Source organism: Trichechus manatus, unplaced genomic scaffold, assembly GCF_000243295.1.
Source record: "Trichechus manatus latirostris isolate Lorelei unplaced genomic scaffold, TriManLat1.0 scaffold00004, whole genome shotgun sequence".
Lineage (NCBI taxonomy): Eukaryota > Metazoa > Chordata > Mammalia > Sirenia > Trichechidae > Trichechus > Trichechus manatus.
The window spans coordinates 34,147,065-34,160,782 of NW_004443940.1; the positions used below are offsets into that span (position 1 = coordinate 34,147,065).

The window sequence follows — 13,718 nt, forward strand, 5'->3', positions numbered from 1 at the left end:
CCGCAGGCCGGGCTCCGCCACGCTCCGGCGCCGCCGCTTTGTTTGCATTCAAATCCCCGGAGCTGGGGGAGGGGAGAACCCGGGGGGACCGGGGACGGGGTCTTGGCAGGAACCCTTTGTTTTGGGGTGCGCAGGTCCCCAGCGCCTGTATCTCTGGACCCGGCACTGGCGGGCTGGAGCAGTGGCAATCCATCCAGACGCCCTGCTGGGGTCGGGGTCCCCGGGGCGCCATCCCCGAGCTGGGAAGGTTCGCCAGACTCGGGGGAGCGCAGGCGCTGGGCCGTTCGCGGCGCGTCCCCCGTGGTCCAAGAGGAGCACCCTTCTGCCCCCACCCCACCCCCACCTCACCGTCACCCTACCCCCGGCCCGTAAGCACAGCCCGGAGGAAGATCCCTGATTAGACCAGAGCCGGCTCTGTTGCCCAGCCGCCCCCAGCCCGAGGGCTGAGTGTCTCCTAGGAGCCTGCTTGAGGAACAGGATAAGGCCCTGGTCATTTCCACGCCCATCCTACCTACTTCCTGCCTCCCTTCTTGGGCAACAAAGGGGCCTCGGGAAGCTGGGCCCCTAGGCTCCCGGCCCTACTCCAGCCTTGCTGATGTGGAACGGGGTTTTGGGCTGTGCCCCAGCGAGCTATTGTCTACCCTGGGGGAGGGGAGAGACTGAGGCCGGTACCGCCACTGCCAGCTTCACCAAGCCCCTCCTACGGGGTCCTTCCCGCCCACTCACACCCCTCGCCCCCACGCCCGCTCACGCACTAAAGACCTTGCATCCCAGAAGTAGATCTTGGCGCTGGCTGGAGCCCCAGTGGAGGCAGGTCTTGCTTCCTGAGGTTATTTTAAGAAACCTTCAAACCGTTTAGGCTTGGGTGTGGGGGAAGGGGTCCCCCTTTTTCTTTTTTTAAACAACTTTCTGTTGAGTGGAAGGGGGGCGGCAGAGGAGAGGGCTTCGGGCAGTCTGGGAGATGGAAAGTGTCCACTCCCAGCTGACTCAGATCCTCCCCCTCCCCCCAAGGAGACCCCAGTCTTTCGGGGGCTGAAGCCAGGTGAGGGAGTTTAGGTCCCCCCCAAGGAGGGGGCGAGGGGGACACCCAGGGGGCTCTTGGGAAAGCTGGTTGGGTGTTCTGTCAGTGCCTCCCGGTGTGAGCTTGTGTGGGCCCCCTTCCAGACTGTTTCTCTAGCTGTGGTTCTGACCCTTCTTTTCCCCCAGCAGGGCAGCTGGCCTGGAGCTGAGAGCTGGGGCGTGCGCCATGGCCCCACTCTGGGCCGTCTGGCTGCTGGCAGCAGGGCTGTGGGGCCTTGGCAGCGGGGCTGAGGTGTGGTGGAACCTTGTGCCCCGGAAGACAGTATCCTCTGGGGGTGAGTGCCTGAAGCCGGGAGGAGGAAGACGGTGGGGAGTGGGAAGGCAGGAAGGATGGCTGGGGGAAGAGGAGTGTTTCTAGGAAGCGCAGGGGCTGCTGAGGATCTGCCTGCCCGAATGGACGGCTTTATTCTGCAGGCCGACTCCAGGCCCACGCTGTGTGGGGAACAGCTTTCTAAGAAGCTTGAGTGTGGCCCCAGAGACCCAGAACTGGTAGTGCAGGTCAGGACCTGGGGTTTGCCTCCAAACACTTGGGATGGCTCTGGGAAACCATTCCAACTCCCCGTCCCAGTCCTGGCTGCTCGTTTCATGCAAGGGAGACACCATTCTGCGTCGCTCTCCCGTGCTTTCTTGACTTGTCTCTCTCCCATGCTTTCTTGACTTGTCGCTCTCCCGTGCTTTCTTGACTTGTGTCTCTCCCGTGCTTTCTTGACTTGTCGCTTTCCCATGCTTTCTTTGACTTGTCGCTCTCCCATGCTTTCTTGACTTGTCGCTCTCCCATGCTTTCTTGACTTGTCGCTCTCCCATGCTTTCTTGACTTGTCGCTCTCCCATGCTTTCTTTGATTTGTCGCTAGCACTGGGAGCCCAAAGAGAGAAACCAGAACCGGGCCGGGAATAAACTGTGGGGTGTAACCCCCTCTGGAATCATTGTAGCTCCAGCTCTTACCCCCAGGGGCCACGTTATGAACCCTAATAGACGCCTATGCTGCCCTCCTATCCTTCGGGGGTGCTGTGTGTGTGTCCATGTCTGTGTGCGGGGTCAGAGCAGTCCTCTTTGTGCTCACACCTGTGCAGAGGTGATGTCAGATGTTTGTATCTTCTCTGCACCCTGGGGACCCTGGATGAGCTCACCTCCCACAGGCTCCAAGTGCTAACGAAGCCCTCCCATGCTGGCCTGGGTCTGGGCTTTTCATTGGCTCCAAAGACTAAGGCTGGTTTAGGGGGACCCTGAGGACGGGTCAGAACCATTTTGGGGTCTGACGTAGAAGTCACGTGACTCTGTGACTGCTGTCGGGCCTGCGTGCTGGATGGCAGCGTGGCTTCCCGCCTCTGAGACTTCAGCATCACCCGGCTCCCTGAGTCTCTGGCTCCCCTGCCCTTGCTGGCCTGGCCTCGCAGCCCCGGCGGTGCCTGCATCTCTGGGCTGCCTGGGCAGCCTAATGTGGAGCCTGTAGTGAGGGCTTTCCAAAGCCTGTACTTCCTGTCCTGCTTGACTGGGGCCGGGCCTCGCTGGACTCTGCCATGCAGGCGCAGTGCACAGAAGGAAGCAGTCACTGAGGAAGTCGGGAGGGGACGTGTCCTGATCCGGGTCTGGAGGTGCCGCTGACCCTGAGAGTGAGCCATCGATCTGATGGCTTCCTCTGTCCGGAAGCTGTGGCCGAGATGTCCTTCCTTCCTCCTCGCCAGCCCGGATCTGCCTCTTCCCAGGCTGGGAAAGGCCAAGGAGGCTCGGGTAGAGCTGTCAGAGCCCCAGGCTGACTCAGAAAATGTGTTTATTGCATCAGTAAAGCAGGGTCTTGGCTCGGACACGGGATGCTGGGGTCACTGCACCTGGAAGGCCATGCATTGTGAAGGCCAAGGCTGGCCCTGGGGTGGTGGGAGCCTGCACCTAGCCCCTCCTGCCCTGCCCAGCCTTGCCTTGTTTCTGCAGAGCTGGCAGCCGTGGCGCGGCGGTTCTCCCAAACGGGCGTCCAGGACTTCCTGACGCTGACCCTGACTGAGCGGACGGGGCTGTTGTATGTGGGCGCCAGGGAGGCCCTCTTTGCCTTCAGCGTAGAGGCTCTGGAGCTGCAAGGAGTGGTGAGAGGTGGGGCCGTGGGAGGCACTCAGCGGGATGAGAGAAGGCAGGGCCCAGAGGGGCTTTGCTTGGTCGGGTCGTCCCCTCAGCCCAGCCCCCTGGGATGAGAGAAGGCAGGGCCCGGAGGGGCTTTGCTCGGTCGGGTCGTCCCCTCAGCCCAGCCCCCTGGGATGAGAGAAGGCAGGGCCCGGAGGGGCTTTGCTCGGTCAGGTCATCCCCTCAGCCCAGCCCCCTGGGATGAGAGAAGGCAGGGCCCGGGGTGGCTTTGCTCGGTCAGGTCATCCCCTCAGCCCAGCCACCCGTTCTCTACCCCCTCCTTTTCCATGTTGAGGTCTTGCTCACCCCACAAGGCCAGCCCTCCAGCCAGAATTTGCATGTTGCTTCCCTACCCCTACCCCACTTTTGTAGCACTTACTGGATTCTGCTGTCATTGGGCAGTGGGGCTGCTGTCCTCTGCTAAAGTCAGCCCCCGAGAATGGGGGCTGTGTCTTCTCACTTGGTGTCCCCCAGATGGCTGCTTCAGGCCATGCAGCGGCACGCATCGGTAGGTGCCTGTGATGCTGCTGACGCGTCCCCTGTCTGTCCCCAGATCTCGTGGGAGGCCCCAGCCGAGAAGAAGGTTGAGTGTATCCAGAAGGGGAAGAGTAACCAGGTGAGTGCTGGGAGGCACAGGGCCTCGTCTCGCACATGCTCTCCGCAGCACGTTGGGGGCCCCCGTCTCCCCTTGTTCCAGGACTGGTCTCAGTCCGTTCTTGGCTGTTATGTCCCCATGTCTTGGGCCCCTCGTACTCCCACCAACTGGACGCCTTTCTCCACCCAGACGGAGTGTTTCAACTTCATCCGCTTCCTGCAGCCCTACAACGCCTCCCACCTGTATGTCTGTGGTACCTACGCCTTCCAGCCCAAGTGCACCTACATCGTGAGTGCGGCTCCTCCCCTCGGGCCCCTCTGCAGTCCACCTCTGTTCCCCGGGCCCCTTGAGGTCTTCCCCTCTGTGTTTCAACCTCACTGTCTCTCTCCCTGCTTCCAGGACATGCTTAGCTTCTCTCTGGAGCGCAGAGAGTTGGAGGATGGGAAGGGAAAGTGTCCCTATGACCCGGCCAAGGGCCACACTGGCCTCCTTGTGGGTGAGTGGCTATCCCTGATACAGGCTAAGGGTGTCCCCCGGGGACTTGGTTACACCCTGGGGCTGTGTTGGCCTGAGCGTGTCTTCAGCTCACTTCCAGTCTGGCTGACCTGTCTCCTCTAGATGGCGAGCTGTATTCGGCCACGTTCAACAACTTCCTGGGCACAGAGCCTGTTATCCTGCGTAACATGGGGCCCCACTACTCTATGAAGACGGAGTATCTGGCCTTTTGGCTCAACGGTGAGCCCTGAGGCGCTGGTTTGGGGACTGGGGAAGCCTTTGTATGGGGGAGGGACTGTGAGGGTCCCCAGTACCCCGCCACTGACCCTCCTCCTCTTCCCATAGAGCCGCACTTCGTGGGCTCTGCCTACGTGCCTGAGAGCGTGGGGAGCTTCACGGGTGACGATGACAAGATCTACTTCTTCTTCAGTGAGAGGGCCGTGGAGTACGACTGCTACGCCGAGCAGGTGGTGGCTCGGGTAGCCCGGGTCTGCAAGGTACAGAACCCTCCCCATTGACGGGCCCTGCCTGGCAGCCCCACTGGCTTGGCCAGGCTGACAGCCAGTGTCTCCTTGCCATCTGCCAGGGAGACCTGGGGGGCGCACGGACCCTGCAGAGGAAGTGGACCACGTTCCTGAAGGCGCGGCTGGTGTGCTCTGCGCCCGCCTGGCAGCTGCACTTCAACCAGCTGCGGGCTCTGCACACCCTGCAGGACACCTCTTGGCACAACACCACCTTCTTCGGGGTTTTTCAGGCCCGATGGTGAGTGGGCCAGGAACCCTTGGGAACGGGTAGGAGCAGGTTAGCGGGTGTGAGGACCTGGACCCGGCCCCTTGGTCAGTTATCCAGAGGCCAAGGAGGCTGCTGGACACCTGCCCCTTTCCAAGGCTCACTGGGAGGTGGACAGTGCCCTGCCCTGGGTGGCACTTAATAGCCTAAAAGGCCTGGCGATCTACTTCTGAAAAATCAGCCATTGAAAAGCCTATTTTCAGTACTGAGGCACATGGGGTCGCCGTGCGTCAAAATCGACTTGGCGGTAACTGAAAACGTTCTCACGCCCGTGATTGTCTTGTGCTGGGTCCTGCCTTACTGCCACATTGCCTGTGCTGCAGAGGGCAGGGGACAAGGTGGGCATCAGACCTGAGCTTTGGGGTCCCTCTCCCTGCTGCAGGGGCGATGTGGATCTGTCAGCAGTCTGCGAGTACCAGTTGGAAGAGATCCAGCGGGTGTTCGAGGGCCCCTACAAGGAGTACCGTGAGCAGGCGCAGAAGTGGGGCCGCTACACCGACCCAGTGCCCAGCCCGCGACCCGGCTCGGTGAGTCCTTGAGGGCGGGGCGCGGCTCCCCACTCAGCCCCAGGGCCGGCCCTGCCCGGGCTGACTGGCTCTGGTCCCCACACCCCCCGCCCTTCAGTGCATCAACAACTGGCACCGCCATCACGGCTATAGCAGCTCTCTGGAGCTGCCCGACAACACGCTCAACTTCATTAAGAAGCACCCACTGATGGAGGAGCAGGTGGGGCCTCGGTGGGGTCACCCCCTGCTCGTGAAGAAGGACACCAACTTCACCCACTTGGTGGCTGACCGGCTCACTGGCCTCGACGGAGCCACCTATACAGTGCTGTTCATTGGCACAGGTATGGCAGGTGGACGTGCGGCCGTGGCCGACGGAGGCTGCGTGAAGGCCTGTGGCCAGGGCAGGGAGATCTGGAGACCACAGGCCCTCCTGCCGTCTCACTGACATCCTCTGCCCCCACCCTCAGGAGACGGCTGGCTGCTCAAGGCCGTGAGCCGGGGGCGCTGGGTCCACTTGATTGAGGAGCTGCAGGTGTTTGATCAGGAGCCCGTGGAAAGCCTAGTCCTGTCCCAGAGCAAGGTAGGAAGTCAAGCCCCCACCCACCACCTTCCCAGGGCTCCTTCTGTCTCACCCCTTCTGCCCTGCCCACCTTTCCCCAGCCTGGTTTGTGTGATTGGCCAGGACAGGGATCGGGAAGCAGTGCGCACACACCTCTGTGAGTTTGAGGCAAGTTCCCAGAAATAAGAGCGCTGAGGAGTCTGTACTCCGCCGGGTCATTATATATCGCCCAGTCCCTATGGAGATGCATTCCTGGAGCTGAGTGCCGGCAGTGGCTCTGACGTTTCTGTCAAAGCCCTAAAGTTGGGCCGGGTGGCTCTGGCTGCAGCTTCTTCCCCAAGCTAAGGGTTCGTTGCACCTGATCCCTGGCACCAGGCTGCCGTGATGTTTGTGGGGCCCTCCTGTGCCTGCTCGGCGTTCTCTTGCCAATCCCCGAGTGCCTGCTGGTCCCCGCCCTCCCTTTCTGTGACCATTTCCCTGAGGTGCTTGCCATGGATACTGGCAGGTTTGCGGCACCTCCTCAGCTATCACGTGCTCACCTTATCAACTTTCGTGACTCAAAGTTGTTCCCCAGAACATGAAATAATGGCAGAAAGAAATGAAGAGTGAATAAACACACAGATAGGCAAGCGCCATTCAAACAGGAAAACCGCTTATGCTCTGCTGGTGCTATTGTGTGGGTAAGGGCATTGAGAAAACTAGATTTCCTGCCCTATTCATGCTGTAACATTTTGTGTGTGTGCGTGAGTGCGATTAGGCGGCTTCACTGCACAGGTATGTTGTTAGGTTTCTAATAAGGTCACGTTGATAAGATGTTTAGGTTTGGGTCTGACTCATGGTAAGCCTTGGTTCTTAGACCCTTGGCCCTTCGTCAGGATGCCAGCACTGCCTGCCTTCCTCCTCCTTTGCTACCTTCTGTCCTTGTGCTCCCCGTGAGCGTCGGAGCCCCTGTGCTCTCCTGGCCGCCTCTCCGGGGCACAGGCTGACCCTTCCTCCTGCACCCGATTGTCCTGCAGAAGCTGCTCTTTGCGGGTTCCCGCTCACAGCTGATCCAGCTGCCCCTGGCCGACTGCGTCAAGTACCGCTCCTGCGCAGACTGCGTCCTGGCACGGGACCCCTACTGCGCCTGGAACGTCAACACCAGCCGCTGCGTCGCCCCAGGGGCCCACTCTGGGTGAGTCAGGCTCTGTGTGTGCTGAAGCAGGGAGAAGGGCAGGGCAGCTGGAGTCGGGGTCCTGACCGATCCTGCTTCTCCTGCCAGGTCCCTGCTGGTGCAGCTCGTGGCAATCTCAGACACCTCGGCCATTTGTAACCTGCGCGGCACCAAGAAAGGTGAGCTGACTTGTTTGTCCCCTTCCGAGGGAGTGGCCCTGGGTCAGAACTGGAGCACCCACATCTCCCCGTGGCCCTGGGCTTCCCGCTCTAACTCTCTGCCCTCTTTCTTTGTCTGCCCTGCAGTCAGGCTCACTCCCAAAAACATCACGGTGGTGGCGGGCACGGACCTGGTGTTGCCCTGCCACCTCTCTTCCAACCTGGCCCACGCCCGCTGGACCTTTGGTGGCCGGGACCTGCCCTCGGAACAGCCTGGCTCCTTCCTGTACGACGCCCGGCTCCAGGCCTTGGTGGTGATGGCAGCCCAGCCCCACCACGCCGGGGCCTACCACTGCTTTTCGGAGGAGCAGGGGGCACGGCTGGCTGCCGAAGGCTACCTCGTGGCTGTGGTGGCCGGCCCATCGGTGACCCTGGAGGCCCGGGCGCCCCTGGAAAACCTGGGGCTGCTGTGGCTGGCTGTGGTGGCCCTCGGGGCCGTGTGCCTGGTGCTGCTGCTGCTGGTCCTCTCACTGCGCCGGCGGCTGCGTGAGGAGCTGGAGAAGGGCGCCAAGGCGGCCGAGAGGACCCTGGTGTACCCTCTGGAGCTGCCCAAGGAGCCCACCAGTCCCCCCTTCCGGCCCGGCCCCGAGACAGATGAGAAACTTTGGGATCCCATTGGCTACTACTACTCGGACGGCTCCCTGAAGATCGTGCCTGGTCACGCCCGGTGCCAGCCCGGCGGTGGGCCCCCTTCACCACCTGGCATCCCAGGCCAGCCCCTGCCTTCTCCCACGCGGCTTCACCTGGGGGGTGGGCGGAACTCCAACGCCAACGGTTATGTGCGCTTGCAGCTAGGAGGGGAGGACCGGGGAGGGCTCGGGCACCCGCTGCCGGAGCTCGCCGATGAACTGAGGCGCAAACTGCAGCAGCGCCAGCCACTGCCCGACTCCAACCCCGAGGAGTCGTCAGTATGAGGCGAACCCCCCCATCACGTTGGGGGGTGCGTGGGAGGTGCAACTCCTCCTCTTGCACAGCACAGCTACCTCAGGGACATGGCACGGGCACCACGCTGCCTGGGACAGACCCGCCCGGCACCCGCCCGGCCGTGAGGTCCTGCTCTGCTCAGCACGGGCACTGCCACTTGGTGTGGCTCACCAGGTCACCAGACTCAGAGGGGGCATCTCCCTCCTCTCTGTGAATCACGGACACATGGGACCCCAGCAGCCAAAACTTTTCAAGGCAGAAGTTCGAGATGTGGGTGTGTTTTTGCATATATGTGTGTGCGTATGTGGGTGTTTGCTCGTGTGTGTGACATGGCCTTGCCGTTTCTGTCGAGTCTTCCCTTGGCCTGGGGCCTCCTGGTGAGTCTTTTGGAGCTATGAAGGGAAGAGGGCCGGACCACTTTGCCTCTTCTACCCCCACCTGTCCCCAGAGGGGCAGGGCTGTACATATGGGGGCGGGGCGGGCAGGGTGCCGTGTCCCTTTTTGGGGGGAGTTCAGGGCTCAGGAGTGGGCCTAGCGCTGCTCTGAGGGCCGTGAATGTTTTCAGGGTGGGGGGGAGGAGGTGGAGCCTCCCGTGTGTTTGGGGGGAAGGGTGGGAGGGGCCCCCCGGGATTCAGTGGTATTTTATACTTGTCCTCTCTTAAGGGCTGGGAAAGGTTGGGGTGGGGGAGGGAGCGGGTGGGTGTGCTGTGGATCTGGCGTATCCGCTCCCAGCCCTGGCAGGGGGGCTTCTGACAGTGTAACTTATTGTGTCTCCGCGTATTTATTTGTTGTAAATATTTGAGTATTTTTATATTGACAAATAAAATGGAGAAAATGTCACTGTGATGGGGCTGAGTGAAACACTTGGGCGCTGAGAGGGAAGCTAGGCTGGATCGTGTGCCTTGACAGTCCCAGCACAGCGGCTGGGCTGAGGCCCCTGCTTGCTTGTGCTCCTCTTGAGGGGGGAACAGCCAAGGCCCAGTTTTTTCCCACAGTGGTGGCTATGGGGCTGGGATCCAGACCTCTCCCACAGCCTCTTGGGAGCGAGCCTTGGCTTCTAGCCAAAGGGAGAAGTCAGGGCATTAGGAGTCAAGGCGGGGAGGAGGAGGAGCTGCCTTCCCAGAAGTCAGAGGGGACCAGAGGAGGGGAACTTCCTAGAAGCAGTTTAAGGATGGCAGACTGGGTACTCGACTGTGTAAAGCTGGGGCTCCCAACCAGCTTCAACCAAAACCAAACCCACCACCGTGGAGTTGATTCTCACTCGCAGTGACCCTATGGCACGGAGTCTAACTGCCCCGTCGCATTTCCGGCGCTGTTGATCTGTTTCTTAAATAATACTGTGTTTTAGGGGAAAGTTTACACTACACAGCAAATTAGGTTCCCATTTAACAACTTTTATAAAAATTGTTCTGTGACATTGGTTACGCTTTTCACAATGTGTCCGCATTCTCATTATTTCCATTCTGTTTTTTCTGTTTCCATTAATCTAGCTTCCCTACCCCTCATTACATTCGCATCTTTGCTTTAGGGTAAGTACTGACCGTTTGGTCTCATATAGTTGGTTGTTTAAGGGAACCCAGTACTCACGGGTGATTTATTTGTTTTATAAGCCAGTCTATTTGGATGAAAGGTGACCTCTGGCAGTGGCTTCAGTTCAGAGTTCAAAGGGTATCTTAGGGCTGCGATAGTCTCTACGGGTCCAAGGCTGTAAATCCTTACAGAAGCAGAGAGCCACATCTTTCTCCTGCAGACAGTGCTGGGGTCAAACTACCGACCTTTCAGTTAGCAGCTGAGTGCTTTAACCACTGCACTACCAGGGCTCCTAGGTCAGGGGAGGCATTTCCTCCAGGAATGCTGAAGTCTTTAATGCTCCAGCTACATGGGAACGTGGAATCTACCCCTGTTCCCACCCAGTGGGAGCCCTGGTGGCTTAATGGTTAAGAGCTACAGCAGCTAACCAAAAGCTGGGTGGTTCGAATCCACCAGCTGCTCCTTGGAAACTCTATGGGGCAGTTCTGCTCGGTCCTATAGGGACTCTGAGTCGGTATCAACTCGACAGCAATGGGTTTTTTGTTTGTTGGCCACCCAGGGGGCACCAAGCCGCTGTCCTAGTGAGGGAGTGGTATGGGGCCGGATGTTTATTAGGAAAACAGAACCCAGTCTGGGTTTTGTAGCCCCTCCACCGTTTCTGAGTGCCCCTGATGAGGACACATTCAGATGTCAAAGGTGAAGGGGGTTCTGTGAGGTCTTGAACAGGCCGCGGCCCTGTCTTCTCCAGCAGAATGATGAGGCTGGGATCGTGCCGACTTGAGTCGGCTGCGCTTGGGGCATGGTCAGTAGACGGTAGTCCAGAGGGTGCTTTGATAGATGAAGATTTATTCCATAAACTCAGCACCTCCTGTGCGGTGGGGGTCTGGCCCTGTGCCTGGCCTCTGCTTACGTGCCCTTCTAGTGACAGGACAAGGTGTGGCCGGCTTAGGCCAGGACGTGGGGGGGTCATGGAGCTCGACCGGCGACCCCTGGTCCAGGGAGGCCGGTGGGATGGGGGGGTAACGGGAGAGGGCCGAGGAGCCTCTGGGGATTCAGTTCCGGCGAACGTAATGTTTCCGGCTGGGCCTACCCGCCTGGTCCCCACACCCTACTAGGCCGGCAGCCGGGCCCTCCCTCCCACAGAGCGTCGGAACGAGGGAGAGCCCCAGACCAGCGCCTCCCCGCTTCTCCCTAGTCCTCTGCTGTCCCCCCGTGGCGGCTCGGGGCTCGGGCCCGGCGCGACAAGTCCCGCCCCACCGCCTCCATTGGTTCGCGCTCTAAGGTCTAGACCTCTGATTGGTTAGTTCCAATGGCTGCCTGGGGCGTGGGCCTTGCGCGACAAATCCCGCCCCGCCGTCTCGATTGGTTCGCGCACTAAGGTCTAGATCTCTGATTGGCTGGCTCCTGTGCCGCTCGGGGTGCGGCCACACTCAGCCAGGCCCTCCGAGCCGCCTCGATTGGTTCTCGCCCTAAGGCCTAGACCTCTGATTGGTTAGCTTCAGTGGGGTGGTGGGATTAAGAGGACAACAGCGCACGCCGAGTGGTCGGATCCGGGTCTGCGGGGCGGGCGGTGAGCTGGCTTGGCCCCGACGCCGAGCTCACTGCTAACCGTTGGCACGGGACGCCGAGGACGGGATGGCGGCCCCTGGCCCCTGCTCCGATGGTCCGTGCTGCTCCCACCACAGTGCAGTGCCCAGCGTGCAGCAGACGCTAGAGGAGATGGACTTTGAGAGGGGTAAGCAGGAGGGTCACCGGCCGCTGGCCTTTAGGGGCCCCATTGGCGCCACGCAGAGCAGGTGGGAGGCGGCTGTGAACGGGGGTCACCCGGGGGCGGGGCGAGGGCGAACTCGTTAAAACCAGTTGCGATTGAGTCCGTTCAGACTCCTGCGACCCCATGTGTGTCAGAGCAGAACTGCGCTCCACAGGATTTTCAGTGGCTGATTTGTTGGACGTAGATCGCCAGGCCTTTCTTCCGAGGCGCCTTTGGGTGGACTGGAACCGTAAACCACTTGGTTAGCAGTGAGCGCGTTAACCATTTACACCACTCAGGGATTCTGGTGGGCTCGTAGCGCCCTGGTTATTGAGAGCCTGCACAGCAAGGGCTTAGCTGTCAGAGGCATCGTCTGGAATGCAGGTGCGAACACTGAAGCATTGGTTTGGGTAACTTTGCCAGGTAGGGGCGCTGGGCCTGACTCCTAACCCTGTGTGCATCAGGCACGCTCAAGCCTGCTCGGTGTTTGAGGAGCCGTGGAGCAGGATCTGCACCTGGGAGGTTGCAGCCACTCTGAGGGAATGGAGCTTCAGACCTTGGGGGCTGTGCGGTGGAGGGAACGAGCACGTGGTGAGCCTCAGTGCAAGTGCTTTCGACGTGGCAGAGGGCTCCCCACAGAGAGCCCTTGAGACAGGTGAGGTTATCGCTGCCTAGGGGGCCAGAGAGGGAACTATTTTGCCCCAAGTTATAGGGTGCCGAGATTATGCTGCCCATAAGGAACAGAGAGGAGTCCTGGTGGCAGAATGGTTAAGAGCCCGGCTGCTAACCAGAAGGTCAGCAGTGCGAATCCACCAGACGCTCCTTAGAAACCCCATGGGGCAGTCCTCCTCTGTCCTATAAGGTCGCTGTGATTTGGAGCAGACTGGACAGCGGGTTTGGTTTCTTGGTTTGTTTTTAAGATAAATGTTTGCTTGTTTCAACTGGCAAGGTGCTTTTAGCACCTAACTTTGGCCATTTTGACATTCTTCACGTGAACACTGCAGTCCAGTTCATTCTGACTCATAGTGACCCAGTTAAGACAGAGTAGAAGTGCCCTATAGGGTTTCCCAGGCTGGAATCTTTCTGGAAGCAGACTGCCACCTCTTTGTCTCCAGGAGTGGCTGGTGGGTTTGAACCACTGACCTTTCAGTTATAGCAACTGAGCGCTTAACCACTGCGCCACCAGGTCTCCGTAGGTAGAAACGAGGGATGCTGCAAATATTCTCCAACGCACAGGACAGCCTCCCCCCATTCCCTCCCCAGCAAACGCCTACACAGCCCAGAATGTCAGTAGTGCTCCTGTTGAGAACAAAAACGCCGCCCTATCCACAGGAGGACCCCGTCCCCTCCAGGTCACTCTGACGCGTAACAGTCCTTTCATCACAGCGGTTTTTACAATCGGACGTTGTTTTGTTTGTTTATTCATTGTTGTGTTTCCCAGACATGAGAAAGATTCTTACCTATTTTGTTGTGGGTTTTTTGTTTGTTTGTTTGTTTTTTGCTTCAAGTCGTAGTTTCTTGTATCCCGTCATTTCTTTCTGGGTTCATTTTCCTTCTTCCTGAAGTACATCCTTTAATGGTTTTATTCAGTAAGGAAGGATTTTTCCCCCCTCACTCTGAGTGATGCGCTGGTATAAAATACTAAGTTGACAATTATTTTTCCACCTCAGTCCTTTAAAAATATTATTCCTTCATCTTCTGGTATCTGCACAAGTTTGCTGGTAGTGTGATTGTTGGTCTTAACCAAAAAAGCCAAACCCGTTGCCATGGAGTCGATTCCAGCTCATTAGCGACAGCAGCCCTGTGAGTTGTTGGTCTTAGATGAGTGATAATCATTTATTCTGGGTAACTTTTACACTTTATTCTTTTTTTTTTTTTTAATTGTACTTCAGGTGAAGGCTTACAGAATAAATAGTTTCTCATGAAACAGTAGTACACATATTGTTTTATGACATTGGTTAACAACCGCACAACATGTCAACCCTCTAACTTCTTAACCTTTTTTTTT

At 58.9% G+C, this 13,718-nt stretch overlaps 2 protein-coding genes across 2 annotated transcripts in view; both read left to right on the forward strand.

Moving 5' to 3' along the window:
• The first annotated feature begins 1,246 nt into the window (after positions 1-1,246).
• On the forward strand, positions 1,247-8,420 carry SEMA4C (semaphorin 4C). The gene is made up of 14 exons (XM_004369336.2): positions 1,247-1,355; positions 3,009-3,157; positions 3,745-3,807; positions 3,976-4,074; positions 4,186-4,282; positions 4,405-4,521; positions 4,627-4,778; positions 4,868-5,043; positions 5,453-5,597; positions 5,695-5,917; positions 6,044-6,156; positions 7,152-7,309; positions 7,397-7,467; positions 7,594-8,420. Exons 1-14 carry the CDS (start codon positions 1,247-1,249, stop codon positions 8,418-8,420), a joined length of 2,499 nt encoding a protein of 832 aa, XP_004369393.1.
• Positions 8,421-11,532: 3,112 nt separating this feature from the next.
• ANKRD39 (ankyrin repeat domain 39) overlaps positions 11,533-13,718 on the forward strand; it is a 19,797-nt gene continuing 17,611 nt past the window's right edge. Inside the window, exon 1 of the mRNA XM_004369337.2 lies at positions 11,533-11,695. Within this exon, the coding sequence (XP_004369394.1) occupies positions 11,596-11,695 (100 nt within the window). The 5' untranslated portion in view covers positions 11,533-11,595. The remainder of the gene's footprint in view (positions 11,696-13,718) is intronic.

What these genes read in the sequence shown, in the direction of transcription:
- SEMA4C (XM_004369336.2), top strand. Translation starts at nt 1,247, where the DNA reads ATGGCCCCACTCTGGGCCGTCTGGCTGCTGGCAGCAGGGCTGTGGGGC. An exon ending in AGAAGGGGAAGAGTAACCAG is followed by an intron (nt 3,808 to 3,975) that starts GTGAGTGCTGGG and finishes TTCTCCACCCAG; the next exon opens with ACGGAGTGTTTCAACTTCAT. An exon ending in AGCCCAAGTGCACCTACATC is followed by an intron (nt 4,075 to 4,185) that starts GTGAGTGCGGCT and finishes CCCTGCTTCCAG; the next exon opens with GACATGCTTAGCTTCTCTCT.